At 25.8% G+C, this 19,937-nt stretch overlaps 1 protein-coding gene across 1 annotated transcript in view; it reads right to left on the reverse strand.

Annotated features, from left to right (window-relative positions):
- The window catches only part of LOC134837487 (homeobox protein cut), an 87,216-nt gene that overhangs the window by 27,468 nt on the left and 39,811 nt on the right, over window positions 1-19,937 (reverse strand). Inside the window, exon 2 of the mRNA XM_063852867.1 lies at window positions 8,636-9,178. Coding sequence (XP_063708937.1) covers window positions 8,636-9,178 — 543 coding nt within the window. The remainder of the gene's footprint in view (window positions 1-8,635; window positions 9,179-19,937) is intronic.

Consider the following 19,937-nt stretch of genomic DNA (forward strand, 5'->3'; position numbering starts at 1 on the left):
GATTAATAAAATTCTATTTATTTTAATTTTATTCGATGATACCTACGGTTGTTTGATCCCCACCTTTTTACTTTTATGGCAAGGATATAAATATATTTATATTAAAATTTTATCTGTTTTAAGCAATTGATTGATGTCATGGTGAATTTCGTTGTGATGTGCGGATTCGATATAATTTTTTTTTATTAAATTTAAAACATTCTTTCTTTATGATGAACGCCGACAGCGAAAAATCATCGTCAAATATTCCTTGCACATGTATCAAATTGGGGTGACAGTGCATAAGATAAAATAATTTATATATTTCTTTTATTGATTTTTTTCTTTGTGAATTCTGCTGAATGACCTACTTTGATTGTGGCGGAAATGTAAGACAATAAAGTGTGACATTCACAGTTTGTTGGTCATTCAACTAACATTAAAAATATATATAAGTATTATTTAGAAAAACGACTGATCAATTTTCGACTTTAGACCTTCGTTTCTGTTCAAATATTTCTTTTCCTTATCATCATATTTTCTTTTAAATCTATTATATATTTAACACACTAACGATAATTGGGCTCATAACGAGACGGACGATCTTATTATTAATTATCCAGACCGCATTCTTATCATCGAAATGCGGTAAAAATATATTCAATTATTATAGACCACTGAGACACATAATACAATACTAAGAAAAATTTTAATTAATGTATTTATTTATTATGTGTATCATTTTTCAAAAAAAGTCAATCTAAGTTTAGCACTACTTTTGAAAAGTGTAGTAATTGCATACTCTAAAAGTCAAAGTAGTATCTATTTATGTATTTTCAATATACATTGCATGGTCAATTAATGCTCACTATATAAAATTTATGAGCAAAATCTTTCATATTTATGTGGATTGAATAAAAACCACAAGTATTGTAACAAAAACTTTTATTCTAAATATTGAAATTATTCAAACGTATCGAAATAGTACAACGATGATTTGATTATAAAACATAATTTATGTACTCAATGTACCTGTTGTACTTTTTATTCGACACGGCTCGTCAATTCAATTTAAAAATAATTTTTAACTGTTTATATATAGGAAGAAACGATTTCAATTCTTGTCCTAGTACATATGTATATATATATATATTATCATGCTTGTATCATATTGTTCAATATATTACCTGATATTGTACAAACTTTTTTCTTTTAAATAAATTTATTTCTTTGTTTTTTTCCTTTTTTTTCTTTTGATTACCTGTCACTCAAATATATTTTTGTCAGAAACAATTTCTAATCACATTCAACTTGTCTTTCATCTGGCGTCCAAAATAAAACTGATTAACTAATAATAATTAAGATTTCTAATAAAATTGAATGGATGATCTGCTTTGCATGAGTTTAATGTTGCTGTATAAATAATATGTATGAAAATATATAATAAAATATCAATCACACAGGTCACCAACCGACATACTCAGAAATATTATCGGTCCTATATTAAAAATAATAATTTTTTGGTCACGCAATCATGCATTTCATAAGAGATGTTTGTCGATTTGTATATACTGTATACAAGAGGTATATAACAACAAAACTTGATAGTCACACAAAAACGTTCAATTTATAAGAAAAGTTATACTTATGCTGACGGTATTGATGAATATTTTTTATAAAAAGATTCAGCGATAACCCATTTTGTGTGTTGTTATACATAAATTTGTTTATTGTTTAAAAGCATATCAATTTATTTTTTTTTAGTAATAAATAATTATGACAAAATAAAAATCTTTAACGTAGAGTTTTTGCAAAATCAAAATTAAATACCGATTCAGTTTCAACTATATTTTGAAATAAAATCTGACATAATCTGACTGAAATTGATCAACATGTGTCACTAAAGGTCACTGCGTGGCAATTAAATATGTCTGAGTAAAATAGAAAAAAAGATTTTTGGAATTTGGAAATATAAAAATATTGAAACTAAAAAAATATTGATTTATTATAAAAAATCATAATATATTTTAAATAGCATTTCTCTATAATTACTTTTGAAAAGTACTTCTAATGAATAAAATAATACTTAAAAATTATAAGATAATTAATGGGAATGTTGAATTCCAAGTTTTTCTTTTTTAAAATATAGTGTGACATAAGGAGAAATATATTTATGATCTAACTAATCAAAAAATTTTAAAATAAAATGATTGGGTGATTTTCCAAATTTTCCACAAAATTCTGTTCGAAAATACACAAAAGTAATAGTTGATTCATGTTCTACTTATTATAATTTAGAAAAAAAATTGCAGGTATGGTAAATCGTTAATTACAATTTTTCTTTTAATGAACAAACGAACGTTACGTTACGACAACATATATATCACAATAAAGACTACTCTTTCTGGTATTATATTCATCTTTAATTTGAAAAGGTAAATTACAAAATAAAAAGCGTGTTAAAGTACGCATATCATAGATCTACTTAAAAGGATTCATTAATAAAACAGTGCATTAACATCATCAAGTGTAAAAATGTCAATGAGTGAAAAACAATAAGAGGGAAAAAATATGCTTGGTGTTTTTAAAGATGCAAGTGGTTATTTGTATATTGCTTTGCATTGCAAAATACAAAGACATTAATTTTTAATGAAAAACATATACGAGTCGGTGTTATTTTAATATTTATCTAGATTCAAACAAACGAGTAACCTTATCATTATAAATATATATGTATGTATGAGAGTTAACTGTTTTTTTACATGATTAATATGATTGATACAACAATTAATCATAAAAACTGCGGTTTGCTTTCAATGTGCCTAGGTTAAAAAATTCTTGACCATTGCACAAAATTTCATTTTCATTAGGAAAAGCGTAACCAACTGATTTTTTTTTTTGCAATATGAGCCATTAATGAATTGTTCTAAACCCTTTTTTCATGTGTACTTATTGGTATGAAATAGTAGAAGTGTTTTCTCATCATTATTGTTGTGAAGGATGAGTGAAATATATAACAAATGAACATATATTTAACAAGAACAAAAAAATCATATTTCATTGTAGTACAGTGTATCTTCAATAAAAATATGTAGGTACATACATATACACTTATAATTTTACCTTTTCCTTGTGTATTTCATTCATTTATTCATGGTATGATCAAGTACCTTTTATGAATTATTTCATCTTTTTGGTATGATGTATTTTACGACGTTTTGTGCCTCTAACCGGGTTTCCACAATGATAGACAGTAGGTAGAGATACTCAGAAAAATTATGTTCTTTCATATTATGATGGTTTTGAAATTTCAATTCAAATGGTTTTATGTTGCTTAGCAGCAATTTTACTTTTTCGGTGTAGTTTTGGGGTTTTCCTTATATTATATGAAATGAACATCAACGAAAAGTATTATTCCAACTCTGCCACATGCCAAGAGTTTTCTTTAATTGATTATTTTACAGCTGCAAACATTTAGTCTGTTTGTCTATAATTTTTCCAGTATTCAGGTTTATTAATCTAAAAACTGTAGCCCTCATTTTTTTGTGCAAATCAAATTGTGAAAAATATTTTTATTCTATTAAAAGTAAATTATTCCATGGAATATTGAATATAAACTTGTTTAGAGAGCCCTAGTAAAACAAAAGTAATCAAACATATATATTTAAAATTAAAACTACTAAAATAAAAAAAAAAAAACTACGGGCTTTAATTGTAAGACATTCATATGAAACAAGATATTGAATAATATTTATTAATTATAATTAACATATGCATATTATGTTAGGTTTGAGGATGCATCACCGCGGTCCGAAGACCTATTGTGATGTATATTAACAAAAGTCTATATTCGGGATCGTTTCGGAATCGTTAATTTTTAATTATTGTTTATCATTGAATGAATATTAATGAACATTTGAATGCGGGTCCTATATAGTATGACCAAAATACCAAGACTACAAATTTACTCATTCGTGTTTTCAAATTGTTTTTCCCCTGATATGCCTTTTAGAGACATATAAAAAAATAATAACAATGCTTTACTGATAAAAGACTTAAACAACGATATTTTTAAAAATTTAGCAGAAAATTTAGCTATATTTTGATACATTTTGCCTTTTCTTTTTCTTTACAGTTTTTCAATACTTCTTTTAGATTTTTCTTTGTAAGTTTTGCACTTTCAGAATTTTCCTACAGAATCATACTATAGAAAACGTACACGTGTATTGTAAGTTCGTTTAATTAAAAATTGAAAATATAATTAAATTGAAAATGTTGAATGCATACAACTAATACAAAAATAGTCACATGCTACAGAATGAAAGGAAACTGTTAATTATAAATTTTACTGCATCGAATTACGAATATGGTTTAAAATATGCAGATGCAAATATGAATGAAGAGGCAGTGGTGGACTTATATTTCTTAGGGCCTAAAGCTATTTCAATTTTTTGAAAAGTTACGAAAAAATCTTTTCTTTTTGGTTACTCGGAGCCTCGGAAATAAATTAAACTTATGGTAGGGTAAATTGAATAGTAAAAATAGATTAGATTAAATAGATAATTGAATAGAAGTTTTTTAGTGTAATCATTAGCAACAATTTTGCAAATCTGAATATATAATGTACACACATTTTCGGTTTATTTGATTATTAAAATTTAACATCTAATTATAAAAATAAAATAAGTGTGCCTTCTTAAGATTCCGTAATGGCTATACATATGTTCGATATACATATAGTACATACACTCATTCGTAGATACATTAATAAATGCATATTATATTGAATTTCTGAGAAATTCGTCTGTCAAGCTTCAAGTCTCAACATAAACGGCAGCAGTTGTGACAATAACAATTTTAATGCACTTTATCAGATTTTATGTGATATTTTTAACTAATGAAGAGTACAGCAAAAGAGATTTTAATGATGTTAATATATTACAATGTTTAGACAAAATTTATAAAAAAAAATCTGCTACAGATGTTTTGTATTATAAAATAAAACCAGGATTTCGCAAAAAGAATTTTTTATTAAATGTCATCATGTATCAGTATATTATTCATTCATATCTTTTTCCAACAAATTTAATTAACGTTTTCTTAATACATAACTATTTTTATGTATGTAAAATCAATGAGGCATTTTAAAAATTAAACGATAACTTTTGATCCACAATTTAATTTTTTAATAAAATATTGTGAATATGTTGCTTGCATACATCTCAAAAGATTTGTATTATGTAAAAATTTGCTCTTGACATTTTTAATTTCAAATGTCTTATAAAACGTAAGATAATATAAATAAAACCAAACAAATTTTAATATTTTGTGTTTATATTTTAGTATAATAATGCGATAAAAATGTTATATATGCATATACATATATGTTTTGCCAAAAATAGATTGCAAGAGACAGACATTTTTTTCTCGTTTCTTTGTGCTGAATTTCAGCTTTGGAAGGCAATGGAATTTTTAGATTCGAGACGATGAATTGACATCATTTTATGTTTTTTCCTAATAGCCATAATAAGAAAAAAATTTAGTAAAATAGTTCGAAATATTTAGAAATATATAAAAAAAGTTTTTTCGTTGCAGAATAAAAATAAAATTGAAAAATAAAATATTTTTTCAGGTGTAAAAATCTAAATACATATTCTTTTAAAAAACATCATGTTAATGTAAGTATAACATTTACTGAAATTTTTCTAGTAGTAGTACGTCTTTTTTAAAATTAAACGATGATTATGAATTTTTATACACGTAAAATCAATATTGCATTGCATGTTGTATAGTAGTAAATACTTAAAATACTCATGCTAATCCACATTTCACATCAAAATTTATTAATGATACAAATATTAATTATTAATATTTATGGCTCTTTTAAATTTTTAGTGCACGATTTTAACGTTATTGCTTTTTCAAATTTATTACATCGTTGTCCGTTTTATATTTTGGAGGAATGAAAAACCCATTAATTTTTTTTCAAAGAATTTTCATTAAAAATTTATTGCATTTTCTTTGCTTCATCTAACACTAATTCGTTAATATGAATCTTATACACCATGACTTTCTCATGGAATATCGATTCAATTTCCTGATTATAAATATTTTAAATGAACACTCGAGGGATACAAATTGTCTTATAGTATATCTTATAAGAACACTTTAGACTTAAAAAAGTAAATAAAAATTATAAATATTTGATGAGTCAACGGCAATAAATTATTATTGTTTAAAAGAGATAGAGAAATTTTGTTTTGAAATTCAAATCTGAAAAATGTTCAGAATGATAATTATGAAGATTTTTTAAGTTTTTTTTTCGATTTTGAACGAATCATTTGTGATGTGACACTCATTAGCTGTGTTTTATTTTAAAAAAGGTTAAAAAAATTTCCTCCCTAAGTGGAAATTTGATTTTTTTCTTACAATAACAAAATGCAATATTACATTGGATAGGTTTTATCTCGATCCTGTAATTTTAAGACGTGAATTACCTATCGTAATAATGTGTCCCCTGGTATTTTCACTTTCAATCAGTGGCGTAGCGTCATAGGGGCAATATGGGGGCAATGCCCCCCCAAAAAATTTTAAGTTTTCAAAGGAATTTTTCAGAATTTGGGGATAAAAAATTTTATTTGTTCTGTTTGCCCCCCCAAAAATTTTCGCCTTGCTACGCCCCTGCTTTCAATGATAATAATTTAAAAAGAATATAAAAAAAGTGGCAAAATACTGAATACCGTAGAATATGCAGCAAAAAATATATCTTTATAGAAGAATTCTTTTGTATAATCAGTAATTCAGATTGTTTGTATTTCTTTATTTCTACATCCCTTGTTTTTATAATCAAATTTGATGTCGATATCGGAGTAAAAACACAAAAATAATCGAATATTTTTTGTAAAATGAATCTTGTTGTCTGATAAAGCATATGTATAAGAAAACCCCTGATATAATTTTATCAATCTTCTCTAATGATATCTTATAAAAAAAACAGAAAACATGTTGATTCACTTTTATTGATTATTCAAAATAACAAAGACAAAAATGTTCATCTCATTTCAAACTTTACTGTTTTTAGTTTTTTGTTTGTTGTTGATTGTGTGGCTGTTGATTTGGTTTGCAAAAAGAAACCTAAAGTTTCCCCTAGAAAACATTGATTTGATTGTTTGCTTTTGTTTGGTGGGTGTGTGAAAATAACATTTTTGCCTCTTGTTTCAGTGAACTCTCATTGAATTAATGACGATGAAATTCATATCCTTGTTTGCTATTTTGATAATTTACTTATGTTTAATCTATTCAAATTACTCGCTAAAAATGATCGAAGAATAAGCAATACTTATGGAAGGCACATTTCAATATCAAGAGAGCTTTGATTCCTACTAAAGTATGTCGACCTTTTATAAAAGCCATGAGGTGATATAAGACTCTATTAATTAATAAGTTTTGATTTTGTTTCTTTATTTTTCTTTGAAGCATTTTAACAAATAATTCTTCAAGGATTAAAGTATTGGGTATTTTGATTTTTTTAATATTTGAATATTTAACAACAATCATTTTATATTTAAATCACGTCTTTTCTGAAATTTTCACACCTATTTATCAAGGAATTTTCCCAATTGAAAAATATTTTAAGTTTGGTTGTTTGGGTTTGTAATAAAAATATTTATAAATAAAAAGGATTTCTTTTCTCTTGAAAGGCAAACCAATAAATTTTCTTTGCAAGTTAATTTAATTTGAATATTTTCTCATAGATACTTTTTCATGAATATCAAGTAAAGAAAGGACAGTTGATTTTTTCAAAGAATGGATATAAAAAAAGTCCCAACATTCCATTAGCTCACCCTTTTCCGTTCACATAAATATTAAATGTTACACAAATTGATAATACGAGGAAGTATTTTTTTTAGAAAGACTTAACAAGGACTTGACTTAGTGGAACGCAAACAATCAAATCACTTAATAAATGTTTATTTAGGCAAATTTCTTCTTTTTCTGAAATTGAACCTTATTCATAAATATGTGTACAAATCATTGAGGGAAATTTGGTTAAAGGAAAAAAATGGAATAATTTTATTTATTTTTTTCTACTAGGTACTATGTAATGTTACTCGATGTTGTTATAACTGTTCTTCAAAGTCAATAATGGTTGAAAAATAAAGGTGTTCATCCATTTATGCCGATGGGAAGAAAAAAATTTTCATTTGTGTCAAAAATTTACCAGTAAAAAATTTGTTAGAAAAGAAGAAGAGAGGGGGTACGTATAAAAATTTGAATTGAAAAAAGTGAAAGTGTCAATAATAAGTAGCCTCATCGTTTGTTTATCTATTTTTATTAAATGCAAACAGCGAAATGTGCTTACTTGAGCGAAGAAATATGCAAATTAAGAAATTGATAGGGTTAACTAAGTTAACAAAAATAGGCTTACAAAAAATAACAAATAACGAGAGAATTTGAAACGGCTTATTCGTATTACATGAATTGAAGTACAAAACAATTTAAATGCTGGGTAAATATATATAATTAGAAGTGACACCAAATTTTTAAATTTTTCATGTTATTATCGGGTGTTATCTAAATTTACAAGAATCATTTTCTAGCCCCAGCAAACCATAAAATAAATATATTTTGTCTAAAAAAAAAATATTAAACTTACCTCTCTATCCTTATCAGCTAATTGTTCAGTTAATGATTTATCTGACGATGACTTTTTTGTTGTTAAGATGTTATTATCAGAATTTTTGCTATCATTATTATTAATATTCATTCTACTGCTACTGTTGAGACTTAAATTATTCAAGTTTTCACTACATGAATTTTCCATGGTGGGCGATTTTCTACAACTACTAATGCATTTTTCTTCAATTTCGTTTTCAGCATTTTCTGATTTTTTGTTACTGTTATCTTCGTTATCTGAATCATCATCATTGATTTCCATTTTTTCGACTTCATCACTTTTTGTGTTATTGCTGCTCCGAGTATTACTACAATTTTCATTGTTGTTCAGGAGCTTGCTGCCAGAATTGTTGTTAGAAATAGGTGTTCCGGCCATGCTACTGTCTGATAGAGGTGTCGTTGAGGGAGATGGTGGTGGAATACCGTTTTGTGTTATTATGGGTGGAGATGTGCTACCTGGCAGGTTGTTCATTGTTAATTGTTCCTTTAGTGTGTTGACTTCTTTTTCAGCTAGAGTTGCTCTCTAAAAAAAAATAAAAAATATAAGTTTCTTTGTTCTTCTTTTGGATTAGATATTAGTATAAAGATTGTTTTTTATTTATTTTGTTTTTTTTTTTTGCAATACCTATATTTTAAAAAATAAATATTATTTTATCTGTTTATAAAAAAATAATGCCTTTTTTAATGTTTATATAATAAAAAATAATGTAAGATGTCTCATTCTGTTCTTATTGTTGAAAGAGAAACTGTGTCGTTATTGAAAAAATAAAAATTAAAAAAACAAGTTGATTAATAAACATTGGATTTTAAAGTATTATTCTAAACAAACATTGTTCCACGTTTTCATCAAATGAAGTAATAAAAGTGATGGCACACGTCGATGATGATTAATTAATCAACTCATTGAGCACAAGCAGTAGATTACTTATATAATTACGTACTTTATTATAAATATAAACATTGATTATAGTAAACATTGTAGAAATAATCATGTGTGTTTTTGAATGATTTTCCAATTGTTAAATAAATATTTTGTTTTAAAATACGAAATGAGCTATTAATTGATTATTATTACCTATTATAATACGGTTATAAACGAATGTATATGTAAACAATAGTGTATGGGTGTGAAAATATATAAATTTTTGCGCCACATTAAATATTATATGCCCAACTGATTGTATAATTATTTATTAAAAATTATTATTATTAATTTTATCATATGTTACATTTGAGACAAATAATTGTAGTGCACGTATGTAAATACTGGCTGGCGTCTGTTTGAAATTTAATATTAGCAGTAAATATTGTACAACGAATGTTTGCAAAAATTTTGAGGTGAGTTTTATATTGAAAGGCACAGAACAGAAGTTGTATCATGAATTGATATTGTTTGGACATTGACCGTATATTTAAATGATTCATTGGATCATATTAATTATAAAGCAAATTATTCGAAACCGTTTGTTCAGTGCTTGTAAATGTAAATTAATGTTCATATTTCTGTTCAAAACTATTTGTAAAATTAAGTGTTACAATTTTATTATCGTACTCATACTTCACACAAATGAATGGTTTTTACGGGGAAACAACTCAATTATCTTAGCCCTATGTGTATTGTGTCTTATTGTCTTCCTGATAAGTTTTAATACACATTTGTAATTCATTAGTCTATATTTTTAATATTAAGGTAATTCATAGAATACCATTTGTGTTTTAATTAGAATTTTCAGAACATATTTCAATCGTCACAGGGAATTCATATTCTAAAAATCAATATTAGGCAGATTTGTTAATATTTGTTAGAACCTAAGCACATTTTTTTAAAATTTGAAACGTCAAAGTTCGTCAAAATTGGTATTATCGCAATTCTCACCTACATAAATAGAAAACTGATGAAGAATAAAATATTCTCAAGATTTCACACCATCGTACAAATATTTGTTCATCAGAATTTAAGTGAATTTCAAAAATTTGCATAAGTCTTATTTGAATTCGTTTTTGTTACACAGAACAAGAAATCAATTTAGTCTGCCTTTCGTATGTTTTTAATTGACATACCATATTCTTGTTTGTCTTCTATATTTAATAATTTGCTAATCAAGAGAGTTCTATTATTTCTTGACTTCATTACTTATCTAAATTTTGTCTTTCTTTTCAAAAATACGTTTTAACTGCATGTGTTATTTCATTTGATTACAAATTAAAAAAAAAAAACAACAGTACCTAAATTAAATTCTTAGAATAAATAAATTATGTTTTCATATTTTTTGTGAAGAATTTTATTTGATAATAATGAATATGAAGATTTCAGTAAACTTTTTCGTAAAATATGTGTAAAAATATATTTTTTGTAATTTTTTATTGTTGTGCTTATACAACGTTTCAATACTATATCAGTACAATCATGAAACGAAAAAAACATTCACTTGATTAATTTTAAAATATATCATAAATGTTGCATCATTGACATATCTAAAAAAAAGGGTGCACTCGCGTTCACATCTCATTTGAATAATAAATAAATATGAATGGTGATATACTTTTGTGATTTATGATTATGTAATTTAAGAAGTTTTTTTCTATATGTGAACATTAAATTTCTTGTTCTGTATTTTTGTCGCGTAAGCAACCGCATACATACAGAGAATTCAATCCAATAAATGTACTTTTGTTATTCTCAATACATATTATTTCATTTTATATTCCAATATACAAAGCAAACGCCACACAATACAGGATTATCGTGTACAATGTATGCAAACGAATCATAAAATATAATCAAAGTAATGCGTTTCATTCTTATCGTCGTCGTCACCGAGACATCAAAATTGTATTGTAAATAATGTCTTTAAATACGCAAAATATAACTTAAACTTTACATTTTTTTCTTTTTAGTTATCAAAATGTAAAACTTAAAATATGTGTATTAATTTATAGAATATTCAGTTCTAAATTTTATTTTGAAAACAATTATTTAATTCAATCAAAAACTAAGACGCTGTTTAAAATACACAAATGTAAAATTAAGTGTCAAAGTAATCATTCCATATTTAATAAATTAATGTTTTTTAAATATTTTTTGTTTGTAGGTATTTTAACGCGATTTTATACGCGTAACTATATTATTAATGGCTAATAAAATGCTCTTCGGGTTTCCTACAAAAAGATCAAAGACGTGTATATTTATTATAATATTTCATTTATGTAACCAAGATGTTCTAAAAAAGTTAAAGAAAACATTAAAGAGAATTAAACATATTTTTATGCAAAATTATCAGCAAATTCTACAAGATTTGTTCTCAATACAAGTGTAAATTACATTAAGAATATAAGAAATAATCTTTCCCTTGAACTAATGCAAGTTCGCGTCACACATGTTTTTGATGACGACCGACATTAACGATATGCACAAAAAAAGGAAATACTTAAACCGTTTTTTTTTTCAAAAATAGGTCAAATGAAATTGAAATTTATATTCATGTGGACTTAATGTGTATTATATTTTCTGTTTGAAAATAATTTAATTTAGATACGTATAAACAATTAATATGTTTTTATTTAAGCAATCAACACTGTAGATGTACGTTGAAATTTTGGGAAATGCCGGGAACGTCGTAGTTACAATTATCATATTATTATGAAAGCAAGTCGCTGACAAACCCTACTCAAAAATCATTAAAATATTTCGCGATTTTAATGTTATAAAAGTGAAGCACATTTATGTTTGTTTACTTTTGATCAACACAAAATAATCGACCACTGTGTCTTGTATACGGTTGGGTAAAGTCAATTATTTGGAACGTTTAAATATTAAAATAACATAAATTCGATACACAAACATGTGAGTTCTATGTGCGAGTGGGTAGACTATTGCCTGATGTTTGTTTCGAAGTAATAAAATTAATGTCAAAGTCACAGAGAGTGTATGACGCTACAGTGTAATAAAATTAAATTTGCTGTATGCTATGTTTTTTGTACGAATTTATTTCAAAATATTTTTTCATCGATATTCATGCGGAATAAAATGAATAAAACTTTTTATTTTTAACAGAAACATCGTCAAATCAAAATTAAAGTTCAGTATATTTAAGCACAGTTGGTTTTAATAATAAAAATAAATGTTAACAAGCCTCAAGCATTTTCCTCAAAACAGTTTATTTTATTATTATCGATATTGAGACAATTATTATTATTCCAAAAACAGTTAAATATGGTTTTGATACTGTGATATGAATTTGATGTTTTTGTTAAAAATAAATAAATAACTTGAATCTGATTACGATTTTTTTCATTATTTATTCGAAATTGATTTAAAACCTTTTTAATGTTAAAAAAGAAAACAGAAAAATGTCTGCAAAATTACTGATTTCAATCTTAATTGAATATTGAGTACTTAATGTCAAAAATTCTACAAATAACAATTAAGTCGTATACTAAATGTTACAAAATTTGTTCTTTTTATAACACAGAATGTTGTTTGATTTTATTGTTTATTATATAAAATTATTTTAATGCGTTTTAAAAAATATAAAATAAAAATACGTTTAATTGCCATTTACTGTAGTTTAGGAGGATAAAATTTATAAGATTTAAAAAACTAGAAAACATATTAAAATAAAATAGGTAAAAAATGTTTATAATGGTAAGTTTTAGTTCTGTGTATTTATTCTATGGCTCAATTGAAATCTGAAAAAAGTAAAAGTTGTTGAGCTTTATAAATCTGTTTATTTTGAAAACATATAATGATGGAAACAAAGTGAAAGTAATCTTTGAATAAAATTTAACATGAAATAATTTATATCGCATAAGAAGCTCATTAATAAACATTGATTTTGCTTCAAAAATAAATTTTATACAGTGCCAAGGAATATTAATAAAATTATTTTCTATACTGTGTCTTATATTTATAGAAAAAGGAATTCATACTCAGTTGTATAAAAATTAGAGACTACGGAAAATATAATGTGTTTCTGTTCCCACGCAGCTAAAGAATATAAATTTTATTTTAGTCACTACCATGTCTGCTGCTTGTTTTCATCTACGCTTCTTTTCAAATGGACGCGAGTTCTGTATTTATCATAAAGGTGCCACGGTATTTTTGTACTTAATATAGCGATATGCTTAGAGATTATCAAGAAAAGTAATAATTGTTTCGCATGCCATTCGTAAACATTGTCTACACATTGCGGTTTAAGATTCTCTATGGAAATAAATCTCAGAAATGGACTATTGGAAGGGATTTACACTTGTTAACCATCTCCGTTCATATATACAAGGGTGATTGATGGGTTGCTAATGGAAACAATTCCAAATCTTTCCTCACAGAATAAAATGTAAAAATAAATCAATAATATTGACATCAATTACATTTTCCTTTATTTCAAAATTCAACGCTATTGAAACATGAAACATTTCGTTTCTCTCTTGTGTAAAATTAGAATATGTACGGCAACATTTAATAAAACCATAGAAATTCATAATTCATTTTTCCAAAAATAAAATTAAATGTTTCGTTTATGGAAAAAGCACCTAGACAAATAAATAAATTTCTCTTTGGTATAATTTTCCACATTGTTTGTTTCGCCCGCCGTATTTCGATTAATATATCTAAAAGCTACTTGAATAAAAAGAATATAAAATAAATTTTATATTTAAAACGCAGTGTACATGGATACAGTAAAGCAATATCAATCCAACTTTCATGCATATTTTTTTGTATGTCGGCAACATCCAATTTGAAACCGCGAGTATGTTTAAAAGAAGATGAACAAAGTTATGTTTTCGAAAAAAAAATATTTGACATTGGTTTTTCATTGATAAAGATTAAACAACAAATGATTACATTCATTGTTTAACATTCTGTTTTTTCTGATTTCCTCTTTATATTTATCAATTTTAAGAAAATGAAATTTCACCGAAAGTATAGCTTTTTAGTTAATTAACAGATTTTAAGATGAGTTAAAATAGCATGGGTATGAATATAAAAAATAGAAAACCATTTTTCGAGGGTTACATTTTAACTTGTACATAGAGAAGTGATATTTATTTAATTTTCAATCCTTTTATTATTTTGGACCATTAATTTAGGCATTGTAAATTAATTTTAAAATATTAGCAAAATGTTGAAGAGAAATTTATTCTTTAAAAATTATTTTCTTATATATTTTCAATTCTCTTTTAATATATTTAAAGAAGAATTCATTTCAAATATAATAGGAAGTCTGCTTGTTAAAAGTTCGATATATTTAGAAGTTGTTTAGAAATTTTCATTATCATTTGAAGAATTGATAAGCTTCAAATATTAAAAAAAAGTTTTCATATTACTAAATAAAAGTAAAATGTAAAATATACAATTGTTAATAGTTCTTTTTAAGGAAATATTTTATATTATTAATTCATTATTTATTATGAGTTATTGATAAAAATATTTATTCGCGTTTCGTAGGAAAAAATAAGATGAAAAAAATCTATATGTATTTATTTGAATGGTAAAGTATTTAAAACTCATGTGTAGAAGGATCAAAAATTAAAGATACAGATGACGAATTTCGTTAACTAATTGAGTATCTATCATTATTATATTATATCATCTGATGACTGGATGATTCCTATACCCTTATCCTTTTTTCACCGATATTTTTTGTGTTTGATGTGTTTCCACTCCAAAATTTTTCAGATATTTTACCCCTTTTCCTTTATTTTTTTAGTTATCTCTTACAGTAACGCACCCCGATACACTCAAAACATTTTTGTCTTTCCACAATGGAGAATTCAAAGGATTTACATACGGTAACGATGATGACGACTATGTAAAAGGGTTTCATGCAAAGGGATTGTGGAGAAAGAGAAATATTTGTGTATATCGTTTATTTGATCATCTAATTCAAAGTGTTACTCCCCCTCTCCATCTCCGTTGTAATGTTAAAAACTAGAACAAAAACCCTTTGATACCTAATTAGCGATACATTCCTAGAGAGAGGTAAATATTGGACCCTTATGATGTTATGGCGGTATCGACGACATTTGTTAGACCTTTGGTTAATAGAGTGATATATGAAGGATTAATGAATGTGTCCACTTATGGACATGTTTAAAAATCGATGACAAAGAAATAAGGACAATCCACAAGACATTTTAAACATTGTACGTACGGATGATGAGCTCAAGCAAAAACTTCTTAGTAATTTCAAAATAAAAAAAGAGATCCCAATTTTTCTCTAAATTTGCACTCTTTTTTCATATTATTTTCAGGAATATAATTTAATGGAAAATTGTCTGCTTTGCTACTTTTCCTCGTATAAAACAAAAGTTAATCATCATTACCGAAGAAAAAGGAGTAAAAAATTAGGGGATCGAACATATGGCCCGGATCCACCACATGTATTTTTGAAAATTTTATTTTGTAATGACTGGAATGTATATGCTCTTTTGAATTCGGATTATAAAATTCTGGAGAAAAGATATTGAATTGTCATGGTACTGGCTAATTAAATTACTTGGAGATGGTTATTTTAATGTGAGAGTTCCCTTTCGTAAAATTAAAAAGTATAAAGCAACACATGCAAAAGACATGTATACAACCCTTTTGTCGATTTTTAAGGATAAAAACATACTATTTAAATAGTCCTTTTGCAATCAACAATAAAGGATTAATTATCACTAGATGCCGAAGAGTTATGGCAGCTTACTTTATAAATAATTCTTATTGATAAATGCCAGAAACAATTCAATGAAATATAACACAGTCATGATTATTTGAAAGTGTTTGCTTAGCTAACGAACAATCATTATTATTATTATTGAAAAAGGTCTCTTCTGTTCATACGTCTTTGAAATTACCTTTACCTTCTGAGGAGCGACGGAATAGAAAATAAAATCATGCACATAAATATTGAAGTTGACTGAATATTAATGTCACCTTTTGTTCAACTTATTTATTTTCGTTCATTCACTCTTTGGTTCTTTAATCAGATTTTGTTTATTCAATACTATTACTATACATGAAGTGCCATACAAAGATAATTCTTTTCATACAAAAATTTCAGTATACGTTTTTTGTTATATTCTGATTTCTGATTCATATTACTATAAATTGTTTATTAATATTTCATAAAATAAAGTATTCATACTCAATTCTCAAATATTGTGTGAGTGTTATTTGGTTGCTACTGTAAACATTATTACTATACGTTTCAAAAAAATTAAATGCTGGCTTATTTTGTAGCATAACAAAGGAGTGTTTAGGTACACACAAATGTTTATGTATTTTTTGATTTATTATTGAGAAGTTACTTCTTTTAACTATATTGACTGATGAAATTTTTAAGTCGATAGCTTTTAGAGTGTAAAGAAAAGCTACCGCCTTTAAAGAAATTGAATTAATTTTTATTTCTATTATGGGTGCTACCGTAGTTTGATTTTTTTTTATTAAATAAACAAGTTCATTTAAATCTCCGGAAATCGATTTATACATGTGAATCAGCATTAATAAATGTTTGGAAGCTACCTTTTCTGTAAAACTATAATAGTGTCTTGAATGAAATACAAAAATAAATTACATTAAATACTTTTGTGATCTTAATACAAACATTTAATAAAAAAGGAAAAAAAAAACATTTAATGACAAGTAATTTTATGCATAATAATTCATATAGAAATTATGCTTAGATGATTTCACGAAGGTAAAAAAGAATGTGACCTGAAGAAGAATGTGATGATATTTACTTAATTTGAAATTTTAAACGGGTGGACGATTTCAGACCTAACACCAAAATGTAGATTTAACTAAGTCTTAAACAAATATTAAGACAAGAATATTAAAGCTATGCAAAGATAACTAGTTGTTATGTTTATGAAAATGAGATGATTTTTCATTCTGCTGATATCAATAATTCTCAAAAGTGGCATATGCCTGATCTCTAATAAATTAAGTAAGTGTCTGTATTTTGTACATTATTTGTTAAGTGCAAAGTTATGTTTGCAAAATTAAATATATGTATATATTCACTCGAAACGATTGACAATTATATAAGATTATAAATCAATTTAAGACCTTTGGCTTATTTTTACTTGAATCTCATATTTTCTGAGTACTTAGATAATATAAATCTGTATAGCGTACAAATTATATGGAGACGCCTAATGAGTTTTGTTTCAATCATTTTTACCATATTAAAATATTGATGTTTCATTACAAATATTAAAAACATTTCCAATGCTTACAAATTGAATGAGAGACTGTGCAAAATATAAAATAAAGTATGTGGAAACGCATTAAATACGATTAAATTTGATCATTTAACCATACCCTCATATACTCGTCTTTTTTGTTGTTCATCTCATCACGTATCAGACATTCTAATATGAAAAATTTCTCATTTTATGTTTTTTTTTGTTGATTTGAAATTCACATCCTATATATACGTTGTATGTTTGCTGATGTTGTTATATTATAAAAGAATTTAATATAATTTATAAAGAACAACAATAAAATACTTTTATTTCAGCATCATATGCTTAGTGCGGCGTGTATTTGTGAGTGATGTCTATAGAATTCAGATGATATGAAAAATTAAGAAAATATTCAGTGTGTGTGTGTGAGGATATTGTTAAATGGTTTTTGTCTGGAATGGAAAATTAATTTTCTCTGGCAAATGCTTGCAGCTCTATCAGAAATAAATGACAAAAAAGTTTAATTTTAATTTCCTTGGAAAAGCACTTTTCATAAGTGCGAGTGTACCTATATATGAAACAGCTTCAATGATGTTGTCATTTTTTGTTTGTTTGAAATAAATAGAAAACTGACTCGTTTCTATGTATTCAACATTTTTCTTATTTGAATATATTTTTAAAATGGAAAATAAATTCAGATATACAAGCGTACACATAAATAGCATAAATATCCAACCAATCCTCTTGCGATACAGTCTAGCTAACAACATATAAGCAATGAAAAAAAAAATGGAAATGGATTGAACAAATTACTTTTTATTTCCTCTTTCTTATTTTCTTTTATAATCGAATGTACAGTCCCCATTTTTTTCTTCTGCTTTCCTCGTCATCATCATCGTTGATAATATTTTTTTCCTGCCTCCCAATATTATATATATTTTTATATATAACATAAAAAACTCCAATCAAATTAACATAATTTTTGTTCGGATCGTCCAATCACAAAAAAATGTTGCCTGTTTGATATCAAATGTCCGTTAGATATTGCTACGCCTCCATAGCAAGAAAAATATCACATTATCAGGGATTTTTATTCATAAATTGACCCAATTTTTCGATTTAAATTTAATTATGTTGATGTTTGGTCCCTTTTTCGGCCTTTGATTAGGTGTGTGTTTTTCTTGTCCCTCAATTTTTATTTGATATTATGTTTGTCAATGTTTCATGAAATATATTATTTTAATATATTTTTTGATAATGCCTAAAAATATAGACGTAATTTATTTTTTATGAGCTGATCCTCGCTTACCTACGTTTATACGCAACATACGAAAATTATTAATGATTAAAGGGAATTTGCGAATCAAGGAAATGATTCATGAATCCCCAATTCAATGATAAAAAAACACACACATATACATACATAAATTCTATATTTGAATATTTATTAGGATTCCTTTTGTATATAATATGCAAATAAATCTAATTTTATTTTATATTTTTCTGGATTTCATGTCATGCATCAAGAGACTCATAGATGTAGGTTTCTATATAATTTTTTATCATACATTTATTATTAAGGATGTCTATAAATGTGTTTTTTCAGTCGTTCAAATATGCTTACTTGCAGATTATACACAATACATACATATATGTATGCTTTCTGCTAATAATAAAATATACAAGGTTTTTTTATATGATTTATGAAAAAACAAAACAACACAATGGTGGAAGGGATGTAAAACCAGGGTTGATATCAATCAAAAATACAATTTAAAAGTTACACGTGTGTTCAAGTTTGGATATGTATGTAGTATAACGAAACAAGAATAATCATAAAAAGGAGAAGATATACAAATTAAAAAACGAATAATATTTGAATATGTGCTGAAGTTACGAAAGAGAGAAGATATGTGTGATTAAAAGATGGATGTGATGTGAATATTTTGAATATGTGAAATATGTAAATGATACGACGAAGTTTTGTGTATGTGTAAGTGGAAAAACAATCATAAAATGAAATAATATAACTAACGAACGAAAAATTGAAGAATATCATCTAGTTTGTATACAATGTCTCTCATACGGTACGTGAAAACCGAGGGAAA

This window comes from Culicoides brevitarsis, chromosome 1 (assembly GCF_036172545.1).
Source record: "Culicoides brevitarsis isolate CSIRO-B50_1 chromosome 1, AGI_CSIRO_Cbre_v1, whole genome shotgun sequence".
NCBI classification, from domain to species: domain Eukaryota; kingdom Metazoa; phylum Arthropoda; class Insecta; order Diptera; family Ceratopogonidae; genus Culicoides; species Culicoides brevitarsis.